Genomic DNA, 25,224 nt, shown 5'->3' with positions numbered 1-25,224 from the left:
CGAGCGCTGAGCTCTGCTCTGTGTGACAGCAACAGGGCCCGAGGGAACGGCATGAAGCTGTGTCAGGGGAGGGGCAGGTGGGGGTTAGGAAAGGGTTCTCCACCAAAGGGTGGTGGACATGGAACAGGTTGCCCAGGGCAGTGGGCATGACCCCAGTGCTGGAGTTCAAAGAGACAGTGCTCTCAGCCATAGGGTTTGAATTTGTGTGGTCCTGTGTGGACCCAAGAGCAGGACTGAATGTCGCTTGTAGGTTCCTTCCAACTCAGGATATTTTATAATTCTACACAATCGCTGGATTTATTGTATCTAAGGACAGGTCTATATACAAAACTGAGATCTTCTAAGGAAAGTGAAATCACGTGCTGCAATATGGCACCAAGAAATAGCAGATACCCATGGTAAACGTGTATCCTATGATTTCCAAGCTGCAAAATTTGTCAGCACAAAAACACTCACCAGTCCACCTGTTGCTGTGTAATGGCCAGCTTTGAACTGTAAGCCAAAATGTCCACATGGTTTAGACTCCTCAGGAACACTGTGGGGCGAATCTGAACTCGGTATGGCTTACAGAAGAGGAGAGCACTTAACAGCTCCCTAAGTCCCCAACTTCTGCACTGATAACCCCAGCTGGAAACACTGTAACTCAGATCAGGGGCTGCACACCATCACTCAGCCTCAAGCCATCCTTGTTGCATTTAGACATCCTTGTTGCTCAAAATATCAGCAAGTACTTGGGGCAGCAAACAGCAGGAGGAAGCCTTGAGAGCAGGGAAACTAAGGGAGGAAAATGGGAACTTGAGGAGCTAGCAGTAAGGGCTTACAAGCTCCAGCCCTTCAGGCTTCCTCTCAGGGCACTCTTGCACAGCAAATAATGCTTATTCCTTAAGGGTCACAGAGCTTGCTGTGGTTATGCCAGTTCAAAGCCTTCTGTTTCCAGCTCAGCAGTTCTTGCAGGCCTGGAGATGATTCACAGCGAGGTAGCTCACGTGTCTCTGCAGTTCCAGAGTGCTAAAGTGAACGCAGCCATGCCAGGGGGCAACGCAGCAGGGACCCGAACACAGTTAGGCCTGTACCTGCAGCACTCAGATACCCTTTACTGAAAGCATCGTTCAGTGACACCCAGAGCAGACAGACAAACAGCCGAGCTGCACGGCACTCTATTCCCTCACGCAGCACCCAGCACAGCCAAGACGGGAACTCCCACAGCCCGCAGCGTTCAGTCCGCCAGCAGAACAGCGCAGCGCAGCGCCCCGCATTCAGCCCCAGCCCTCCGCAAGGTGCCCGGGGCCGCCCGTGTCCTCCAGCCGCAAACACGCGCACGGGGCACGAAGAGAAGGCTGTCCTGTCCTGTCCCCGTGCTGTCCTGTCCCCGCCCCGAGGCTCCCCGTTATTCCCCCTTCCCGACTTCCGCGAAGAGCAGCACCTGTAGTTGTAGCCGCTGAAGCGCTGGCTCTCTCGCAGCAGAGCGCGGTACAGCCGCAGCACCTGGGCCCGGCTAGACGCTGCCATGTTGCCGGCACAGGGCGGCTCCTCCCTCCCGCTCCCTTTTCCCCGCCCGCGGCGCTCGGGGCCGCCTCTCGAACCGGGCCCTCTCTGCGCGGCACCCGGCTACGCGACGCGGGAGAAGGAGGAGGAGGAGGGGGGAGTTGAGGCTAGGCCCTCCCCGTGCTGCTGGGCGGGGGAAAATGCCGACGGCCTAGGCCCGGCCGAGGCAGCCCGGAGCTTGGCAGCGGGGTGTTTTTGTGCGGGTGTCTGTGTGTCGGTGAGCGCAGCGTGGAGCTCGGTTGTACGTGCATCTGTTGCGTTGTGCGTGCGTTTGCGGCCTTCTTAAAGGTGCGTGGAGGAAGCGGGCGCTGACTGTAAATACCGGGGAGGGAAGGGGAGGAGGAGAAACGGTGTGTGAAGTTGGGCAGCGTAAGGTTGGGATTGGGGTCTTTCCAGGCCTGGAAGTAAGCAGAAGGTGAATAACGTGATTGCTAAGCAGCTTGGCATGCCTGAGCCTGATGCACCATGGGCTTTGCCTGCTGCTCTCTAACGGGAGGCCGTAGGCACTGGCTGAGGCTCCCTCTGAGCACCTGGCAGCACTTCTGTGCTGTGTGGCGACGAGCACTGGCACAGGCTGCCCAGAGGTGGTGGGATCTCCTCCTTGGACTAGATAGGAGCCTGAGTACCCTGCTCTGGGCACCCTTTTGCAGCTGGGGTTGGGTCAGATGGACCACAAGGTCCTGCCAGCCTCAGCCCTTCTGTGATTCTGTGCTGTGTGAATCATTCCTTCTTCAACATCCCATCTGGACTTGAATTCTGTAATTAAAACCATACTTGTTCCGCACGACTGTAGCTCAAACGCTGTTTGAATTAAGCAGTGAAAACTTCTGAGAGAGGTTAACAAGTTTTTCCTGCATCAGCTCTTTTATTTGCAAGAGGAAACCCCCGTTAGCGTTTTTCCTGCTTTCCCTACAGCTATGAGAAATGACCACAGCAGTGCTATTGGTGAATTTAATGCACAGGCCTACATGTGTTAGAACAGGCCTTGGAGAGGTCAGTACCCAGGCAGCAGTCTGTATACACACTGTCTTGGTATTGTACAGTCCAGAGAACAACAGGTACCTGAACAGTTTTAAAGAAGCACTGCCTGTTTATTTGTATTTTATTCTCTGCAGCAAGGCTGAGACTCAAATTCTGCTTAATCACCTCTTATATTGTTTGTGTCTGAGGCATCCCAGTACTTTTCCTGCTGGAAGAACATAGCATCCCCTCCTACTGAAAGTTTTGCCACTACAGAATAAACTTGGCCTTGTAGCTTACATATATGTTGCCCCACCTATGATGATAATATTATTATAATATGAATTCTTTATATTCTTACCTGCTTCACAGCACATTTTGTAAATAGGATATGTTTATATGTATTCTAAACATGTCTCTGACAAAAGTATTTGAATTGCTGCTAATTAAACTCAGGACAAGGGGAGATGGTTTTAAGTTGAGGGAGGGAAGAATTAGGTGGACTTAGTTTGGATGTCAGGGAGAAGATCTTTACAGAGAGAGTGGTGAGGTGCTGGAACAGGCTGCCCGGGGAGGTTGTGGATGCACCATCCCTAGAGGTGTTCAAGGCCAGATTGGATGGGGCCCCAGGGAGCCTGGTCTAGTATTAAAAGGGGAGGTTGGTGGCACTGCATGTGGCAGGGGGTTTGGATCCTCGAGGTCCCTTCCAACCCTGGCCATTCTCTGATTCTGTGAAACTCATTGTATATGTATGCTTGAATATTGTTTTTTTGTGCCAGTTGGACATCTGATGCAATTACTGCATAAAACTAAAGTAGTTCCTAGTATAAATAATATCAGTGACATGTCTCAGATGCATGAGCATGCATGTTCATATGGTCTTTATATTAGAGCAGCTCTTTTAGGCTTCTGCAAACTGACATTTTCCACACATGCCAGATTTCTTTATCAAAACCCAAACTAGAAATGTTAGAGGAAATGCCTTTTTTATTATTTTTATTTTTATACATATTTTTATTTTTTAGAAAAATGGAGACATCACAATAAGCATCATGTTGTCAGGGCCTTCCTTTTAAAATCACAAAATAATGTGTTTCATTCTAGCTTTTGGCCTTTAGGAAACACAAACAGAAAACTTTGTTGAACACATGGTTCAAAAACCTCTGTGTTTAAAGAATCTAAAGAACTCTGCCTGGAGGACTGAATCCTTGTAGCCCAAGCTATATTGCTAGCCCAGGCTGCCATGCCAAGAGTGGAGTCTACATGAATTGCCAGTGTTCCCCCATCCTGGTAGTTTTCAGCAGTTGTGCTGCTTAATATGTGTTAAAGCAGAACAGCTTTAATCCAGAGATTTTTTTGTCTTCCCTGAACACAGCAGCAGCAGCCCTATCCTTTGTTTGGGTCATGGGCTTCAGACAGTTTAAAAGATGTCACGTACAGAACAAAACCTAGCTTTGAGGGTTCAGCAAAATTATGTGGAGTTATTCTGTAGGTGAACATGACAATGGCTCTATCTAATTTTAAAATAAGCTTTATTATTTTCAATAAGTAGAACATTGTTATTACAGTCATCAGCTATAGAAGATGTGAGAGTAATTAGGAAGAAAGCAAAAGGCATTAGGTAAATCTTGGTTACAAGAGCACTTGGTTTAATATTTGCAAGGTAATTATAGATGGTTTAGAAATGGCTTCAGGTGTTAATCCTGTTTCTGAATCTCCTTGACAGTGCTTGAGGTTGTTTGTTTGTTAATTTATTTATTTATTTGATAACCATGTTTTTTTTAAGTATCAAAACTTATTATGTTTAAAATGAGCAATAAGCTTGTGTACTATCAAATGCAAAGGAAGCACACTAAAGTAAAAAAAAGTCTTCTCTTGTCTCCCCTTTCTGTCTTAACCTTTATTTGACTTCAGAAGGGAAGAACAATTTTTAAGCAGAGACTTATCTTTATGCACTCAAATTAGTACTGTTAACGGAAAAAATATTATTTTCTTAAATATTTTACTAATATTTTTTTCTTGGAAGCTTTTTTGAAGCCATGGATTATAGTCTCTGCTGATCTACAGTCAGTGAGAATTACTTCTGCTGTGACTAAAGTTTGTAATTTTGAGTAGGGTGGGTTGGATGTTTCTGCTGGCCTTCTGTTCAGGTGCATCACTGCAGGCCTACAGAGTATTTCAAGGACAGACACAGCCCAAATGATTGGTATGATCTCTGTTATGTCCTGTGACCCCGAAGCCTGTGTTTTGGGAAGCAGAGATGACTTCTTTAACCTGTTTCTTCAATCCCTAAGTTTAGTCTAGTTGCCAAACCAGGGTGAGTCAAGACACAAGATCCAAACAATCCAGATGGGTGGATGTTTTTCTTCCTTTCTTTTTTTTTTAAATTCTTTAAAAATTTATTTTACTTTTCAGAACAACTCTGGTTTAAAACTCAGTGCTATTTTATTGTTTTTTTATGATGGTGGGAGTAGAGAGATGTTGTTCTTAATTGCAGGGGCACATATATTTGAAGGGGGTTGACCAGTGTACATTTGCACAAAAGTTTTTGCTTCTGGCATTTGGTCTGGTAGAGGAAGATGCCTGGGCCTTTCCTTTTTTGCATCTCGTGATAGATGAGCAATTTGAAAATAATACAGTAATATGGGTATCTGGAATAGTTAATAGTATTTTGAATATGTAGCTGCTCAAAAAGGAGGGAAAAAAAAAAAAGAGAGAAAAAGGAATTTGGATGACGTACCTGAAGAGATGTTGGACTGCTGTGAAAGGAAACAGCTGTTACATTCTCCAGTACATGTTGGATGTTTTGTTGAACGTTGCCAAATTGTTCCTTATGGTGCAGTATTTCAGCTTTATGACATGGCACTCAACACTTTAAGAGAACATGTGCTTTCCTGCTATGCTGCTGCTCATGTTGATTATTTTCCTTTTGGGGTCAGAATGATAATTGATTGCTGCGATATTATCATCTCTTAATTATTATTTTCCAGTTTGTGAAAACTTTCTCACTTTCCCCTGCTGCTGTGGCTCTCTTTCTTTCTCTTCTTTCCAGCTGTTAGTTGCTGATGGACATTGTCATGCACAGTGAGATCCAATCTGGGTTATTTTAGATCCTTTACAGTAAGGACTATAAGTCAAGGGAAATCTTTGTCACAGTTGTAATGAATTGTATGATTCAGCCATTCCCTGTTGTGAGCAAAATTTAGGCAGTATCTAAAGAAGGCATTGAATAACTCTGCTTCTTACAGTTCTTTTTTTTTTAACGTTTAAAATATTTATTTGATTGCCTTTTTGGACAAGATATTAAAGGTAGCTTTTAATCAGGAGAAGAAACTTTTGTGTTCCAAATTCATCTGTGCTCCTAAATTATTTGCTTTCAGAAGGAAAAAGAAGCAGTAGAAAACTCTTTGTCACTTCCTGTGCATTACCCCATTTCTTTCTGAATTGACGTGCAAGATGTTTGAAGACTGTAAGAACAGTAATAATAATTAAAACAAAGAAACCAAAACTAGCTGTTGCTCTTCTGTTGTAATAGTTGGCCTTGTAAGGAAGTCCCCACCTGGAGTACTGCATTCAGTTCTGGGGCGCCCAATGCAAGAAAGACATCGAGATATTGGAGCAGGTCCAAAGGAGGGCCATGAAGATGATCAGAGGGCTGGAGAACCTCCCCTACGAGTACAGGCTGAGAGAGCTCAGGCTGTTCAGCCTGGAAAAGAGAAGGCTCTGAGTAGACTGGAAGTAGTGGCCTTCCAGTACCTGAAGGGAGCCTACAGGAAAGCTGAGATTGGACTTTTTATAAAGGCATGTAGTGACAGGATGAAGGGAAATAGCTTTAAACTAGAAGAGGGTAGATTTAGACTAGTTCCTAAAGCAAAGTATTGTAGTGGAAATGCTAAGTCATGTCGTGAACCAGTGGTTGAGCACCTGGTAGGATGGCAGAGCCAACCCAGGGGAGGTCAGGGCAGGCAATACACCTGAGTGACCAGAAGGGTGGGAGCCAGGAGGATGCACCCCTTCCCAGACCTCATTTAAGGGTTGGCAGTGGAGGAGAGGGTATCTCAGCTGGAGATCCCTGTGTACCTGAGGCTTTCTGAAGGGAAGCAGCTTCTTTATTTCTGTGTCCATGGCTTTTGTGTTTGAGCAGGTCCTCTCTTACTGCAGCCTGGGACCTTGCTACTCTGCTGTCAGTACTGCACTTTCCATCACATAACAATACCAGAAAGACTAGAAGTGTCTTCTTCCTATCAGTTAGAGTAGATCTGATGTGGGAATATGTGCTGCCTGAGGTAAAATAAAAGCTAGGAATCTTGTATAGTTTTTCAAAAGGGTGCATTTGTGGGAGGAATATCCTGCAAATGTGGAATGTGGAAGACACTGATATTTTGAATTTTTACGAAAGAAGGGTTAAACAAAACAGTGGTTTACTGTATTTAACCCTTTACTCTGTAAGACAATAAGGACTAAGTGGATTGTAAGCAAGTTGATCGGTTTTCTGGCAGTGGTGAGAGGAGGGGAAATGTAGTTTTCTGTATGTAATGCCTTTCTGTTTTATATGCTGCTATGCATCTATGTGACTGCTAGCACTGTTAGCGTGGAATTTTAATCCAGAAAAAAACCAAACAAGCTTAAATATGAAAATGAAACAAATCTTCCCATTCTGGAAATACTCAAGGGAACTATGAGGCAATGTTTTCATTTAAATGAGGGAAATGATACACCTGCATTAGCGTGCTGGAGTAATAGTGGAGTTTAATTCCACATTGTGACATCTTTGGTCTTTTGTCAGTGTCAGTTTTTGTTCCTGGAGGTCTGACCATAATAATTAAGGATACATTTATAAATATCTTACGCTTCTAATGTATTTATAGGATAATTGTCAGTGTCTTCTATATGTCTTCATACTTCTTTTATTCTGGTTTTCATATTTAGACTGACTGTGCCAAAATTTGCTTTTCAGCCTGTCCCCAGAGAGAAGGTACAACACACCAAAGCTGACAGGCAAATGAAGTGGGGCTGAAAAAATATCTCTAGTTGCTGGTAAGTAGTTACAAATGCATTTAACATTCTGAATCTGTCCTTGATACTCACATTGCCACAATTTTTAGGCAATAACAGGTTTTCAGTCCTTGCCCATTTTAAATAGTAACAATAAAAACTCTTTCTCATCTTCACAGTCAACAACTGTTAAAGACCTTGCTGTACATCTAACTTTACTTTCCACATAGATTTAATGGGTTTCCTTGCTACCAATTCCAAGAGAAAGAAAGCAGTGAGACCCAAGGTATGAAGATAGGTGATAATGATATTCTAAAGGACAAATTATATCACCTGTGTATTAGAGCATGTCTGTTTCTTTGAATATAGTTCCTTTGAAAGCTGTCCGTGTAAGCAACAAGTTACTGTTTGGTGCGAGAACAGGCAGCAGAATCCTTATTTTGCAAGCCATTTATAACTGATTCAAGTCAATCCAGTGCAGGATGCCCTGCTGAGTGGTAATAATTATGGGCTTAGAAACCTCACCATTAACTTTCCAATGTTATGTTTCTGTTTCAGACACAAGGTATGCTAAGGGGAATGTGTGTTTGTGTCTCTTCATAACAGTTTTGTTTAGTTCAAATTGAGGTTGAGGATGCTTTTCAGCAGGGATGCTGACCAGTGAAATAGCTACCTGTAGGGAACAGTGTAAAATTCTGCAGAGGGAGAAGGAGAGTCGGTGGGAAAATGAGTAGTTTGAAATAATGTTTTGGCAAGACTTGTGGAGAATTTGTCTGTCTGGACTCCTGAATTTAAATGTCTGCTTGTTCTAGATGTTCTGTGATCAGCTTTTTTGTGTATGCATCGTGACCTGGGATCTGTTTGGCTTTTTTTTTTTTTTTTGCTTTGTTTTTCTTTCCTGGCACTACATATTCTTTATTTCTTTTTCTTTATTTTTATGCAGGTTATTTGTATATTTATTGAACTTTTGCCTTTTTTGAAAACACATTCTGAGGAAGTATATATGTTCAGTTTAAAGGGGGGGAGGAAGCAGAAACAGAACAATTTATCAGAATTCTTGCAGAATTTCAACTGTAATTTTTTTTTAAAGTGCATGATTTATAAATTGGTTTGACAATCTTTGCTTTGTATTCTCAGTTATTTTTTGCTTTAAACGTACTTTTTCTTTTTTGGCATTGGTTTCAACTTTGATTTTACTATTCTAATTGATTTCAAGGTGGAAAAACTATATATTGCATTGCTCCATCCCTTATATTCTAAAATGGACACATATATATATAAAATCATTAGATGTTCAGGAGGTAATTATATATCAGCTCGCTACGTAGGGTCATTGAAATTTGAAAAGCCAGTTGTTTTTATGTTGGCATCCCAGCTTGATCAAGTTTGGTGGAAGAAAGTTCAGAACGGAGAGATACTGAGTGATAAAATAAGTGACTGAGTGGGGGTTTACATAGATTACTGCAGCTTGTGTTTTATGTAACATAATTGCTTAGTCTTTTATTGGATAGCATTTTCTTGTCTCTCTCCCTCCCTGCACAGGTTGTTTTTCCCTCACCCTGCAATGTTTCTTACTCTGGTACTGCTGTTTTTTCCCACTGTTTTCTTGTGGTAGGTTTTATTTAATGTTTGTTCTACAAACAGAAATTCTACTGGATGCATGAAGACTTGAAATAAGCACATGGAAAAAATCTATTCTGTTTTTATATGAGACTGTTATTTTAAAATAAAGTCATTTTTAAAAATAAACACTGGTTAAAAGACCTTGCATGTTTTAACAACTCCTGTATTGTCACCTCTTTTAAGAGTTCATTTGACTGCAGTGTCTACTGATTCTCCTTTCAGACCCTTGGTAGAGCTCACTAGATTTGTGTGAAACTTGATCTTTTAGGACACTAATTGCAACTGGTTTTAAAGAAAAACTAAGACAATGACTATATTTTAATTTTAATTCTCTTAGTTAATGCCACATCCATTACATACTTTTGTCGTGTGTCCATGACCTAAAATAACACCTTCTTCTTCATTACTAGTAAATATTTGATTCTTTCATGTTTTCTATTTCTCCCCAACTTGTACAGCCTTGTCCATCCTTTCAGTGCGTATTTCTTGGGTCAGTAATGCAAGATGAGGGGTGTTATGTTACCTTTGTTTTCTGTAGAGTAGAATGGGGAATACTTCTATGTACCATAGTTTGAGATATGTCTACTAAGCTCTGTGTTTACTTTTCACTAAGACTTGCTTTAAAGGCTATTATTTTCAAGTATCTGGTGTGACAGAAAGGCTCTCTGACATCATCAAAATATATGGCTTCCTTGAGGCAAAGGATTTTTTTATTCTCTGTACTGTGCTTTATCTGGCTTAAGGCTTGCTAATGTTTATACACTTACAGCATTTGTTACCTGATAACATTAAAGATAATAAAGCACAAAGCTGCTTGAGTGCCCGTCGTGCTAGAGTGCTGCATGCCATGGGCCCAATATATTCTCTTTTGTAGCTTAGTGACAAAGAAGTTAGTAATGCTAGTCATGTTCTTTCTACTGTAGAACTGTCACACTTTCTTCTATCCTCTGGTAGCAGGACTGGATTGAGATATGAGCAAGTGTATAGCCTTACACCTGGATAGGAATAACTGTATGCATCAGTACAGGTTAGGGGCTGACCTGCTGGAAAGGGGCCCTGCAGAGAAGGACCTGTGTGTCCTGGTGGAAAACAGGTTGACCACAAGCCAGCTGTGTGCCCTTGTGGCCAAGAAGGCCAATGGTATCCTGGGGTGCATTAAAAAGAGCATTGTCAGCAGATCAAGGGAGGTAATCCTCCTCATCTCTGCCCTGTTGACTCCACATCTGGAGTACTGTGTCCAGTTCCAGGCTTCTTGGTTTAAGAAAGACAGGGATCTTCTAGAGGGAGTCCAGCTGGAGGACTGCAGGGATGGTGAGTGGCCTGGAGCACCTTCCTTATGAGGAAAGGCTTAGTGAGAGACCTGAAGCTCTTCAGCCTGGAGAAGGGAAGAGTGAGAGGGGTTCTTATAACTGTTTATAAGAATTTAAAACACGGGAGTTGAGTTGATGGGAGTGGGCTCTTGTTAATGGCTAACAGCAGTAGAACAAGAGGCAATGAGTAGAAAACTAAAACACAGGAAGTTCCATACTAACACAAGAAAGAACTCCTGTCAGAGTGATGGAGCACTGGAACAGGCTGCCCAGAGAAGTGGTGGAATCTCCTTCTCTGGAGATATTCAAGATGCCTTCCTGTGTGACCTACTGTAGGGATCCTGCTTTAGTGGGGAGATGGTCTCAATGATCTCTATAGATTCCTTCCAACCTTTACAATTCTGTGATTATTTAATTTAAACCAGTGTTTAAATTTACATTCTCCTTGCTTTGTTTGCTACAGAATACTTAGTTATCCTTTAACAAGTTACAGGAGATAACATCTTTTTTGAGCACTGTAAAGTCAGTAGTATTCTAACATGATCAATTATAGTGTTAGAAGATAGGTATGCCTAAATAACTATGAAGTGTAATTGGCTAAATCAATCCTAGCTGTAAACTTTAATAGAACCAGAGCACAGTTGTTTCAGAAAATAAGAACAGGATTAAGCAAATCCATTTTAAAACTTGACTGATATTTATATGAGTAGGCAGAATTTTAAATTGAAGGGTTTTATTTTAAAATTTCTAATGAATATTTCTTAGTATCACTGCCTATATAACTCAGTATCACTTGTTCCTTAAAATTACTTTAACTGCAACAAGACTATGCTTTTTTACCCTTAGGCTTTAAACATAGTTAATAGGTTTCTTTAGCTGCAGCTACAAAAAGTATTTCACAGTATAAGCACAGTATTTTCAAATCGTGTTTTCTGTCTTTTGGTAATGCCTGCGCATTCATAATGTAAGATAAACAAAGTGAAATTTTAAAGCTTGTTAATGAAGGTTGGCTAGGCAGTTAATTCATGTGAGTCTTCTTGAATATGCTTGTTTTCTAAAAGAGCAAAGTCAGTCATATTGCAGGCCAGCAATGTGTTGGAAGACTGATGAGGCAGCACAGAGATGTGATAAATTCATGTGGGATTTTGAAGAAATGATTGTCCATCCACATGCATCTTATTGCTGGGATCAAGGAATAACAGCAGAGTAGTTAAAAATATATAGAGAGTAAATACATTAGCTAGGAAGAACAGGGTAAAGGAATAAAACTGAGAATGCTCAGCGCTGCAGTCCGTGTTTTTTACTTTCCCCTCTGAAATTTGTATTTCTGTGAGACCAGTTGTCCTGAGACAAATACTGTGATTGCATGAGATTTGCTGACAGAGCCCTTTGTCTTGTTTGTGAATCCTGCTGTTCATGTATGTACAGCATTTTCTAGAGGTGGTGGTTTGGATTGAAATGGGTGAATCCACGTGGCAGGTTGCTTCTCCTACTCCCCCCACCTTTCTGTTTACACTCTATAGACCAGTTGCTTTTTTTATGGGTTTATTTTCCTGTCTTATTAATATCTACAGCCCATGTGATTTGAGATGGGATGTAAATTGTGGTGGTACAGTGTTTCTGAACAGATTCTGTAGTGTAGTCTCTATCTGCCTGAGACTTGGGGTTAAATTGTTCTTGTAAATTGAAGGGGTCTTCTGCAGGATCAGAAGAACACAACAGCCTAAATCACTCACACTTAAATGGAGAAATAAACAAATCCTATCTTCATTTTCTGATTCACTCAGTCAACAGAAAAGGACTTCAGAAATGGGGAATTATGCCAAAACAGTAAAGGCTTTTGCATTATGTAAAGAAAAAGTGTCAGAGTAAGTGGGATTTACTTCTCTGTACAAATCATAGGACCCCTTTTCACGTTTCAGAGATAATGGGCCTTTGACAGTGAACCAACAGCAGTGGTTTAAAGCAGAACAAAGGCTCTCAAGTGTTTTTCAAGAGTAATATTAATGCCTTGGTGAACTTATAGGGAGAAATTTTTTACTCATATCTTAATCTATAATGGATTTCAGCTGAATGACTGCTAACAGCACCCTGCTGTTTGGGTGTTGCTGAGTGATGGGTGTGGAGCAAGCCCTGCCATGATGGTGTGGGGCAGGGGCAGCCTGGGGGTGGGACAGGTGCCTCAATCAGGCCAAGAGATATTCTGGACCCCACACAGGAAGATTGTAAAGCTGCGGGCAGTTGAATGGTTGCTGCTTGGGGGTTGCTGAGCATCGGTCAGTGGGAGTGAGTGAATGGCTGTGTGATGCTGAGCTGCTGCTGGGTTATTCTACAGGAATGGAGCATGGCCATCTGGGACTACTGAGCAGCTGCAGCAAAGGAGTTCTGAGGACTGGTAATAAAGGCCACACTTGCACCAACCTCTTCTCATTTTTTTTTCATGTTGGGTCTCTAACATGGAGCGGGAGGTGCTAAGAGCAAACCTCTATGGTTACACCTCCAGAGCATTTTGAATCAAGATGCGATGAATTTAATCAAAGGCAATGACTTGTCCATTCAGAAATGGTTGACGTCTGTCTTAAGGCAGGAAAGATGTAAAGTGGACAACTAGTTGGCACTGCATATACAAGTTTGATTGAAATTGTCTGAAAACCATTTTTCACTTGAGATTGTTGTCTCCATATTGAAGCAATATGAGATTTTAGTCATTGACACTGGTCTTCCTGTCAGAAGCCAACTGCTTTAGTTCTCACTTACCTGTTGATTCTTGAATAAAATATTTTTTATTTGATTTCCTATGTAGTGTTCAAGTGGGTGAAGTTGTTTAGCAGTTGTGGCGTTACATTTGACATCCAATTAAAAATGGGCAATTATTTGATCTGAGTATTTGTTCACTTTCTTTAACTTTGGATGTCTCAATTTTAGGAAGCCTTTTCAATACAGTGCTATTTTTCAAGTACATTGGACTGACATTTTGCATGTTCAGATTCTGCAGTATATTGCTGCAGCAATGAACAGTGTGCTACGTAAATGCCTTCATAATGAAGGTAAACCTGTCTGTGAAACAGTTGAAATCCTTTGGAACTATTCCTGAAGCAATAGTAGCCAATTTGTCTTCAAAACTGGGAATATCCCCTACAGCGGTTTTATGAAAAAAGATTCTTTGATTGTGTGTAATGTAGTCAACTGACAAATAATTCACTTGGAATTCAGATCCAAGAGAAGATACAAAATCTGTAGACTCTTGGAGTCCTCTTCACTATCGCACTGTTGGAGCTCTTTTGATAAAGAAGGAAGAGGACGGAGTAGCAGCTAGCTGTCTGGAACTAATCCACAGAATGTTGAATTAAATGGGCATTTTTTTCATTGGCTTTGATCATCCTTGGATTGAACGTGTATGCATATGATCTAATTAGCAGCAAGCGTGGGAAATGCTGGTATGTTGGCTTCTTAGTGCCTTACCAACTGCAGTGTATAATTGTATAAACAAACACATTTGTGTATCTATGATAAAGATATCATAGATATTGCTTTTCCTAATGGTGGCTGGACCTTCATTTAAAAGCAAGGTGTTTTACTGCTGTAGATTGAATTTGCCAGAGAGTAAAATGGATACTGTTATGAGTCTGAATGAGTTACAATTTAAGAATTTATGGAAGGTAGCAGGCTTCTGAAGTATTTGTTGAGTAAGTAGGAAAAGTAGGTATAAATGTCAAGGATTTTTGATGACAAATGTTTATGTTATTATTACATTTATTATACTGTAATTTGTATTTACATAATGGATGATACTGAGAGTATCCCCAGTAATGCTTTCTGTTTGTTTAAATTATATAAAGTGGCATGGCTTAATCTTGGGAGGTACCTTTACATTCTACGTGAGTTTCCAGGTCAGCCAGGGGGAAACTGCTTGCATTAAGCCAGGTTTGCAGCAGATTTGTAGGCTAAGGCATTGCTCTGTCATAGTTCACAGTGGCCACAGTGGTCTCATCTAAGCATTTTAAACATTGTTTTCCTTTATCATCAACAAGATTTCTATTATAATTCTCTGTTACATCACACCTTACAAGGTGAGCTGTCACTATGCTTTAAGTGCTGTGCAGCACTTCATGAAGTTAAGATACTGTGCAGTGTGAGGAAGGGTGGTAGGAACTGACTGTGTGTATTTACACTGAACACAGAGGTTCCGTGTGGATCTGTTCTATGTTTGCTTTGCAAATATTGGCAGATAGTATTGTGAGGCTCAATGATTTACAGTCTAAGAGTTTATGAAAGCTCAGGCTTCTTAAGCATTAATAGGGTAAGTAGGAAGAGTAGGTATAAATAGCAAAGCAGGGAGTGGAATGTTAGCTTGTATTCTTTCTCAGTTTAGCAGCTGTGTAACTGGCCTTGAATCCATCGCTAGCATTTGGATATACTTCCTATAGTTTGCACTGTTCTCAGCCCAAGAAATAGGGATTCTCATATGTTTCAGTTGCATACATGACAGTGAAAAGTACTCCAAAAATGAGGTCTGTGTCAGTCAAAAGATACTAAAAGAAGCCTAATTTTTTTTTTTTTATGGGAGCATTTAAGCAACATTAAATAGTGTACCAAGAAGTTGCTGAGATTTGATACAATACATATGTTTATATAGGTTTTATACTGCTTTACCAGAGAGAAGATTTTCCATTGAGGCAGATGTTACTCTTAAATAAGCACAACAAATGCTCAGACCTCTCTGATGAGTGTATGTACATAATCTACAATGATTTTTGGGCTGCATATATTACAAAAATGTCTGTGTATGCTTTAGGAATGATCCAGGCCCGGCAGAAGGAATGGAGCAGGTGTTCTAAGAGGTCTTTTTTTGTCTCTAGCTGCTGATAGCTGAGGTCAGATTTCTTAGGGAATGTCCAGATCCCAAAATGACAGGAAGTTACATGGGCTAATTGAGAGAAAAAGGCTTAATAGAGGAGAGAGTCCTTATTAATGCCTAGCTGAAGCAGAGCTAATGGGGTGAATTTGTCCCTTATCGGTGAATCTGCAAGCGAGCTTTGCTTCCAGACACAAAGGAAATAGTTTTGTTGGTTTTGCTGTTTGCCTAAGAAAAGCTTACTCTAAGGTATTGAGGATGAATTGTATTCCATTGGCTTCCACATCTTACAGAAGTGAAAAAGAAAATAGCAGTGTCTGAAATGCTTTAAAAGAACAGAAAATAGGCACTTTATGCAGAAGTTTGGAAGACAATACATGCATTTCTATTTCTGAAGAATAATGTATGTCTGCAGGGGAGGGCGTGAAGCAGAAGACTTTTTCTCTGGTCTAGAAGACCATTTGCACATGTTGAGATTTCAAAGAAACTACATATATAAGCTGTTAGATTGTTGCAGAGGGAAGGCTGCTTAAACCATCAACTTTACAGCGATGTGTCCACTTCTTCAGAAGCTGACAGCATGTTGCCATAATAGAAGGATGCAGTAGATTGTCGTAAATATATCAAACTTCTTCCTCAAATGAACATCTCCATTAGTGATGTAGGATCTTAAATGAATTATTTTTTTTAATGGAAACTGTTCTCGCTTTGTGGTGATGTTCAGAAGTAGAAAACCCAAAATTAAGAACCTATTTTGCAAGTAGAAGACCAAGAAATGAATTAGTCTTATTTATTCACTTATATATTTATTTTAAAATTCTGGCTATAGAATTCACTATAGAAATCAGTGTATTCTTCTAGCATAAACATATTTTCTTGGTGCTGTGGATAAGCAGCTCATGGAGGAGTGGGGGGAATTCTGATATCTTCACCATCCAGAGTTGCAGAATCCGTCAGTATCTTATGTTAGTAACTAGACAGAAACAAAAGACAGGGCATTTGATAATCACACACTTCAAATCAGGCACAGACAATGAAGATGGTAAAACCTGGTCTCTGAAGTCTGAGAAATGAATGTGTAAATTTGATATTTTTTGTGTGACTTAAGATATTTGTGTAGCTTTGATTATTTCCCAAGTTTTGCAAGTAAAACCAGACTTCTCTGCCTATTCACCCATTTGGAAAATGTGTTAACTATTAGGCTTTTTTATGTTATCAAGCAAACATCATAGAATCATAAGGTTGGAAATGACCTGCAAGATCATCTAGTCCAACCGTCCTCCCATTACCACTGCTACCACAAGCACTAAACCGTGTCTCTCAGCTCCTCATCCAGACACCTCTTGAACACTGCCAGGGATGGCGACTCCACCACCTCCCTGGGAAGCCATTCCAGTGTCTGACCACTCTGTGAGAGAAAAAGTTCTTCCTTATGCCTAACCTACACCTCTTCTGGTACAACTTGCAGCCATTTTCCCCGGGTCCTGTTTGAGGCCAAACCCCTCTTCACCCCAACCTCCCTTCAGGAAGTTGTAGAGTGCAATGATGTCTCCCCTGAGCCTCCTCTTCTCCAGGCTGAACAATCCCAGCTCCCTCAGCCGCTCCTCATAAGACTTGTGCTCCAGACCCCTCACCAGTTTTGTTGCCCTTCTCTGGACACACTCTAGGGCCTCAATGTCTTTCCTGTAGTGAGGGGCCCAAAACTGAAAGCAATACTTGAGGTGCGGCCTCACCAGTGCTGAATAGAGGGGATGATCACCTCCCTGCTCCTGCTGGCCACGCTATTTCTAATGCAGGCCAGGATGCCGTTGGCCTTCTTGGACACCAATGGGGAAGAGCATTGAATTCTAAATAGATAAAATTATGTTGCCCAGAGAAACTATGAAAACTCCATCACTTCTAACCTAACTGTATGAGTTCCTGAGCAACCTCTACTAACTGGACCTGTTTTGGATGGGGCGTTGGACTAGACTGCTTCTGATTTTCCCTTATCACCCTAAGCCAAGCTCTGACTGTCCATATCTTGCTGTCATTAGGCTCTCGTGGTGGACAGCTTTGCTTTGCAGAAGACAATAACCATTGTGAGAAGTTAGGATGTGGGAGGTAGACCCTCATCATAACTGATGCAATAATTCCATAGGGGACTTGAACCTGATATTTCAAACAAGGGTTAGCATGCTGAGAGCTGGGATGTGGAGAGTTCCAGCTCTAAATCATTGGACTTTGTATCTTGATCATGCATTGGAGCTCAGACTTGTTTCTGAAATGGACTAACTTGAAGTGGCTGAACTTGAACTCATGTATCTTGAGTGGCTCATGTATCTTGAAAGCATGCTTAACAAATCATCCCTTCCTTACATTGCTTACTCGTTTAGCCCTGCAGATCTAGAAAGGATCCATTTAAACTCTGTTTTTCTGATCTTCTACTTTTTCTGAGAAAGCTGTTCCTTTGTGCTACCCATCACCAGTGGGAGGAAGCCACAGTAATTAATAAATAATTAGCAACAGTAGCTGATTATCCATTTTGAGAACCATATACATTCATTTTTTTCCCACTTCAGAGGAAGTTGCTATGATTCCGAAAAGCAGTGGAGAAATGTAGCTCTCAGTGTTTTCAGTATTCTTTTCCTGTTGCTTTGCTTAAAGTAGCAGCAATATCCCAATGCGTGCTTGGACAGTTTATACGTTGTGGACTTGCTGATGCCAAATTGATTATGTGAACAATCAAGGAAAAATCTCCCATGTAATTTGGAGTGATTTGACAAAGAATAATGTATTTTCTAGTCATTGTTCCCCATATGGATATGTACAGAAACACACACATAGACACGAGCATACTCTGTTGCAACTAAACAGGCTGCCTTTTGGAGACACACTTTCAGTATGAATGATCAAGCCAAAATTTGGACTTAAGTGACCTTGTTCTGTTACTGGATATATTCAAAATTTGATTTAAAAAAAAAAAACTAGTAACTTAAAACTGAATTACTTTCTGTTGCTTGAAGTATGAGGTTTTGTATTAAAATAAAAAAAATAATAATAAAGAAAAAGAAACTAGGAGGTAATATTACTACTGTCTCTCCTTAAGATGGTGATCTGTCAAGCATACATTAGGTAATATATTTACCTTATGAAATGGTGTCTTATTTTTATTTCACTCTTAAAATGCATTACTGTGTACTGTGCATGATTTGCAGCTTACAAACCATACCTGTTTAGGGCATCACTTATGATATTTAATAATGATGTTATCACTGGCTGCGAATACAAAATTTGCAGAAAACTATGGTGGTATTTCCTACTAATGGTTGCTAATAAGCTTTTCTTCTGATGGAGTGACAGCATGTTTTGATGTTTATAAACTGTGATTTGCATTTGGAACTGGGCTCTCTAGCTTATGTACTCATAGGGAACCACAGCATTAACATGAGATGTGTTCTTTCTGTAGAACGCTGTTCATAATATTCTTGAGGGAAGAGTATAATGTTCTCTGCTGGTCCTAGACTACATAGAATCCTGGATATGAATAAACTTTGTCCTGAAGGATTTGCACCAGCACTGATGACTGCTATGTGCTGCACTTGATCTTCTGGTTTTCTATTCGTTATCATCATTTCTACTTATGTAAAGTAGTAAATAATTATAATTTTTAAAGGGTGATTCTGATTACTCAGGAATAAAGACTGGGCTGACCATTGCATCTGTGCAGTTCTCTGTCATTTCTTGGTAGCAACAGGGTGTCTTGCAAGTGACATAAAAACCTGAAAACCTCCTGTTCTCAGTTTCTCTAGCTGTTGTGGAAACAGATATTCTGAGGTTGGGAACTGAATATTTCTTGTTCCATTGCTCTCTTTTTTGATTATTTTTTTTTTTTTTTTTTCTTCAAGAAAAAGAATATTTTCTCAATGAAAAACTGGGTGCTCCAAGATAGGATTGGGTCAACAGAGGAATGAAGAACCATTACTACATAAGGAGCATCTGGTTTGCTCATTTATTTGCTTTGCTTGTGGAGGCTTCCTCATTTTCCAAGCTAGCCAGAAAGTCAAGCAGAAATACTTAAAAGTAAAAAAAAAAAAGAAATCACTCTAGCACACTGTGATGTGGCTAAGTAATTAAAATAGATTCAAATGCTTAGAGTGGATGCACAAAACAGTGTAAAATGATGATTCAACTGACAAAGTTCTTTACTGCTATAAGAGGATGTTGGAATGGGAATATAACCAATGCCAACATCAGGAAAGAATTAATGCATTTAATTTGTTCTTCTAGGGTGGCTAAAATCATCCCATTTTAGATGTCTGCTCTCTTGGGAGGAAGTCTTTTAAATCAGCTGAATACTGTACTTTTAAAACCATTTTCCACACAGTGCCTATGATTGAGAGAAGAAATAAACAAAATCAGCTTATTGAAAGAATTCATGATAAAACTGGGTTTCTATGCTTTCCATGCCAACCGTATAAGTTGCCTAATTCTATAATGCCTATTTCTAATTACTGGCCCTCCGGGCTATGCTTCTAAGTTGGAATGGATTGTTTTGCTGTTTATGCTTCTGTAAATGATGGTTTCCAGAAGTATTAATGTTATGGTTGGGCTAATTAGTAAGTTCTTTATTTTCAAGGAGGCAAACTTTTATTGAATCTGGTAGCCTGGATGGAAAGGAAAAACTCAGTTTTTTGTATTGTAATAAACAGCTATTGAATAATTTTGTGTACGTGGGTGAAAAACAGACCTGTTGAACAAAGCAGTAATAATTTATGGCCACAATACAGTGTAAAATTTCATTTCCACTGAGACAAACGGAAATGTTACTTCCTTGAAAGGTTTTTTTGAGTCCAAATTCTAAAATTCTAACTAGCCAACTCTATTTAATCAAATGTGAAATAAAATGCTGAAACTTAGCTGTGATTTTTTTTTTTCTTTTTTTCTGAGCATTTTTTTAGTATAGTGAAATCTTTTTGAAAGCGAAAGTTTAGGAATATTTCTGCTTGGGAAATTACAATGCCTTCTTAAATAAGTAGCGTTACGCACACTAGAGGCAGGATGCTCTGCTCTAAGATGAACCCTATCCTAACAAGCTCACTGTACACAATATTAAATGGTCTCAGTGAGCTGTAAGTACACATCAGTGATACCGTTTATACATTTTTTCCTTTTCACAGTGTGAACTGTGAAATGCTTTGTAAAATGAAAATATGTTGTATCTTTGATTTTTTGGTTAGGATTCATACTCAAAGATATGGGTAGAAGCCTTCAGCAGCAGAGCCCTTTCTTTCTTGTTTCTAGTGTGGTTGGGATCTGCCTCCCACAGCAGCGTACCTTACTCATATGCTATACTGAAACACAAATGACTAGAAGTAAGATACAGTCAACTAAAGAAGTGAAGGGGTGTTTTGCTACGAATGTATTGGGTGATTAACGTTATAATAACTTTAACTTTCCTCCTGCTGCATTTTTATAGTAGGCATTAAGAATTTAGGATGCCTGTTTGGCATACAAATTTTTAGTGGTGCAGGCTTTGTTCCATATGTTTCGAAAAAATATCTAACAAAGAAAAACAACAACTTCTGTTTCCATGGGACTAAAAAGGGGATGCCTTGCGAATAATGCTATAGTTAAAAATCTGTGACCTGACCTCAGAGAGCATTGGCTTTGGTGGAAGTCTTTCTCATTTGGATTCAGGGCTTAAGAAGAATTTTGAATTTAAAGGGAATTCTATGTTTGACATTGTGCCTGGCAATTCTCTCTCTTAACCCACATTGGTTCAAAAATTATTTTTGTTGAATCCTTTCTCTTCATACATGCGTGTAAGTGTGTTTCAAGTTTAATTCGGTCACATTTTTCATAAAATCACAGAACGAGTTGGGTTGGAAGGGACCTTAAAGCCCACCCAGCTCCAACTCTGTGCCATGGGCAGGGCTGCCCCCCACCAGCTCAGGCTGCTCGGGGCTCATCCAAACTGGCCTCGAGCCTCCAGGGATGGGGCACTACGGCTTCTCTGGGCAGCTGTGCCACTGCCTCACTGCATAAAGAATTTCCTCCTAGAAGGTAATGAACATCTCTCCTCTTTTAGCTTAAAACCATTCCCCCTTATCTTATCACTGCCCATGTTAAAAGTAGGTCTCACTCCTGTTTATAAGCTCCCTTTTTATTTCTTGTGTTATATGAAATGGTAAAGTTATCACCAAATATTTGTGTACAAGGCTTAGTGTAAAGGAAACTATACCAATATGATAACCTTATACATCCACAACCATCTTTGAAACAAACGTGGACAATTTTGTGATTGAATTGCTTTTATTGATGTGATAGAATTGATGGTGTCAAAACAAAGGTGGTGGATTTTTTTAGCTGCATTTGTCATGCAAAAAAGTACATAGTTCTGAAACAGAAAATCAATCTTTGAGCATTTGAATTTCTGTTACAACTTCTTACACCACTGTTCGAATAAAAAAACAAAATCTGACAGCTGGTATAGGTTAGTGCTAATAAAGAGCCATTTTACTTTCAAACACATGAAACAAACAGCCATGCTTTAGTTTTCATCTTTTTTTCTTTTTGTAGTGATTCTTTGGGAGACCCAAGTAGTGCCTTGTTGCATTTTCTGTTGCCTCTGATGTCCTTTCTCAATTCACATTTAGTATCAGCTGAAGGATTTACCCAGTAACTATTACCTGTAACTACTTAGTGTGGCTAGCAGAGGAGATAAACTGAGCTTATACCATTGCTCTTATGCTTCTCTGTGAATGGAGATACTTTCAACTTCTCTTATCTCAAGAGGAATACAAACTTTTTAAACTTTTAACTGCCTCCCTGTTTAGAGCTATTGTTATCAGTTCATTTAGTTGGCCAGCAACATCTTTTCAAAGGTAATTTGAAGGCAGCAATGATTATAGAGCTTTTGTTTATTTAAAAGGAAGTTGTTGGAGCTGTCTGTTGTCATGAATTCTTAAAGCTACTGACTTGCCACGTACTTCCAAGGGTTATCTTAAAGAATTGCTATGTTCAGGGCAAGTAGCTGTAAATCTCTAATACAAAAATAAATATTTTAAACAAACAGGTCTGCTGAAAGCATGTGAATAGTGCTGAGGGAATTGTATTCTTTTATATTTTTTTTCTAGTGAGGGTTATTTACCAGGGTGAGCAGATGGGCACTACTCATTTTTGGCATTCATTGATAAGTCTGCTACCTCTCCAGGTGGCTCAACAAAAAAATGACTGTGGTACTGTTCCCATTTTATTTTTATTCCTCTCAGACTAGTTAGTCACCTATCTCTGCTCTCCTCATTTAGAGCCATCTGCTGGAGTTTTTTTGCTTCTGTTTTTTTTTCTCCATTCTAAAATCACCAAGGAATCTCACATTAAGAGCTGATAGGAAGTCTTTGCATGTTTTGAATTGGGATCAATTATATCTTTCAGTTTCTTCTCTTCAGTCAGCTTGTGACTTGAATTTTCACCAGCCAATCATAGAATGGTTTAGGTTGGAAAGGACTTTAAAAACCACGCAGTTCCAACCCCGTGCTGTGGGCAGGGCTGCCACCCACTAGATCAGGCTCCCCAGGGCCCCAGCCAACCTGGTCTTGAAGATCTGCTGGGATGTTCTTCACCCACAGCTTCTTTGAGCAGCCCGTTCCCTTTACCATCCTCCGAGTAAAGAATTTCTTCTTAGCATCTAACCTAAAATTTCTCCTCTTTTAATTTAATTCCTTTTTTTTTTTTTGGCTCATGTCCAGGTTTTCAACCACCAGAACACCCAAGTCCTTCTTGGCAGAGCTTCTCTCAAGGAGTTCTCCCAGTCTGTATGTGTGTCAGGGATTACCAATGCTCTGCACTTAGCCTTTTCTGAGCCCACTTCCAGTTGTGTTATTCATCCCATGCTTCTTGTGATAGCAATCAGATCATAGTTTTATAGATGCACCACAGTTTCCATCTCTTCCTGCTTATTTCCCATGTTGTATGCATTGGTGTAGAATTACTTCAGCTAGGCTGTCAGCCTCACTGCCTTCCTAAATTCCTCTGGACAAATATGAGGTTTCCCCTTGCTGTTTCCCGAAGTGAGACCACTTGTTGGTCCTTCTCTGTCACTTAGAAGTACATCCCCTGTCCTTATGGATGTAACACATTGAATATCAAATTATTCTTCTCTTTGTGGACTTTCCCACCTTTTTTTCATAATTAATGTAGTAGTTTTCTTATTTTCTCTGAAATACTAAAAGAATGAGGAATGAGTGAGAAACCACTTTCAGGCGTGTTTGTTCTCATGGTCATCTATGTTGAAGATAACCTTGAAAATCACCAACTCCAGCCAACCTTACATACAAGTTCCAACAATAAGCCTTGTGCCACATCCACACATCTTTAATTTCTCTGTGGATGGGAACTTCACCATTTTGCTGGACAGCCTATTCTAATGTTTGATCACCTTCTCTGTGAAGAAATTCTTAATATTCATCTAAACCTCTCCTGTTGAGGCCATTTGCTCATGTCCTATCACATGTCACCTGAGAAAAGAGTCTGAAACTCTCATCACTGCAACCTCCTTTCTGGAATTTGTAAGAGCTGTAGGGTCTCCCTTTGTCCTCCTTTTCTCCAAACCAAACCCCACTTCTTTCAGCTCTACCTTGTAAGTCTTGTTTTCTTGTTTGTTCACCAGCTTTACTGCACTTCTCTGTACGCTCAATATCTTCCTTGCAGTGAGGGGCCCTAAACTGAGCGCAGTATTCAAGTTGTAGTCCCTGTGGTGCAGCATATACCACCTATCTGTTCAAGGAAACATATGAAGACCTCATTGTTCTCACTGTGTTTACTGGATTATTTTATTATCCACCCGTAGATCTGTTTTTGTCTTGCTGTTTTAATAAATAGCCATTGTCAGTCATACAGAAAGAATCAAGATAAATGATAGACTTTAGCAGGCTATGAATGAAGTTTTGCAGGTTTTCTTTTTGTTTGTTTAGTTGGTGTGAGGTTTTATATTTTATTTTTCCTAATGGTAGTGTGGTATCCTAGGATAATTGTTACAGATTGTTGTGATCAATTCAGTCAGCAGTGGCTTGAGATCACTGAGATCTGATTTAAACCATGGTATTTTAGTTATTGGGTAATCAAGAGTGAAATTTATAATTATTTACTATTTTTTTTTTTTTTTTTAATTAGAGTCCTTATGTGTTCTTGCAACTTTCTTGCAGATGAGTTGGCCTCTGGTGAATGATGTGTTTTATCCCTGGCTTTGAACACTTAGTAACTGATTTTTCATTCTTTTTGAGTTTGCATTTTGGCAAGTTTTAAACTTCATCATTCATGCTGGAGAACTTCATTGACACATTTGAAGTTAGTTTGACCTCAATTATTTGTGTCCCCTCCAAATATTAGTGCAAAAATAGATTTTGATGTTTTCAGGAGAGATTTCTATACAAAAAAGAGTCAGCTTAAGTATCTCAACCTTAACGCTGATGATCTAAATGAGTGAATAATACACCTGTGTCAGGCAGAACTGATTGAGTGAAAACCTATATATTTTTTCATCAGTGGAGTCCAAATTTTTTTATTTTTTAAATTTTTACTAATTTAAGACCCTCATCTCAAGTCTAGTGTATGATACTGAAGGTAGCTTTCCACTAACCTCGGAAATGAGGGAGCAGTCTAGTCACAGTATGAATAAATAACACTTAGATTTTCATGCAATTTTTTTTTTTTCCATATAAAAAGTCTAGATGAGTTTTACAGTTGAGAACCATGCGTGTTCCTCATCCTACTGCATTTCTCTCAGTTCATTTTCTATTCTGATTTGAACCTGTGGAGAAACCTGCCTGGCAGATTTAGATAGGCCATTTTTTGAAGGAAGGATGGACCTTGCAGACCCCAGAGCAGTGATCAATAACAGGTACATCCCTTCCTTTTAACTCACAGCATAAGTGGTCATTATCTAAAGTAAGGCCT

General features: G+C 40.0%; 2 protein-coding genes across 5 annotated transcripts in view; one reads left to right on the top strand and one right to left on the bottom strand.

The window, feature by feature from the left end:
• The window catches only part of LYRM4 (LYR motif containing 4), a 79,735-nt gene extending 78,148 nt beyond the window's left edge, over positions 1-1,587 (bottom strand). Inside the window, exon 1 of one of the 3 annotated variants that reach the window (XR_002113004.2) lies at positions 1,424-1,580. Coding sequence is in view for 2 of the 3 variants with exons in the window: in XM_019613760.2 (XP_019469305.1) it covers positions 1,424-1,509 (86 nt within the window). In the remaining variant the exon portion in view is untranslated. Of the gene's footprint in view, positions 1-1,423 lie in introns of all 3 variants that reach the window. The other 2 variants (XM_019613760.2, XM_010708400.3) reach the window with 2 other exon arrangements.
• An 89-nt stretch (positions 1,588-1,676) lies between these two features.
• The window catches only part of FARS2 (phenylalanyl-tRNA synthetase 2, mitochondrial), a 235,153-nt gene continuing 211,605 nt past the window's right edge, over positions 1,677-25,224 (top strand). For both annotated transcript variants that reach the window (XM_031552760.1, XM_010708401.3), the window contains exons 1-2: positions 1,677-1,833; positions 7,463-7,542. The gene's annotated coding sequence lies outside the window, so the exon portion shown is untranslated. The remainder of the gene's footprint in view (positions 1,834-7,462; positions 7,543-25,224) is intronic.

The sequence above is a fragment of the Meleagris gallopavo genome, chromosome 3 (genome assembly GCF_000146605.3).
Source record: "Meleagris gallopavo isolate NT-WF06-2002-E0010 breed Aviagen turkey brand Nicholas breeding stock chromosome 3, Turkey_5.1, whole genome shotgun sequence".
Lineage (NCBI taxonomy): Eukaryota > Metazoa > Chordata > Aves > Galliformes > Phasianidae > Meleagris > Meleagris gallopavo.
The sequence above is the reverse complement of the archived record's forward strand: the minus strand, read 5'-3'. Positions and strand labels throughout refer to the sequence as shown.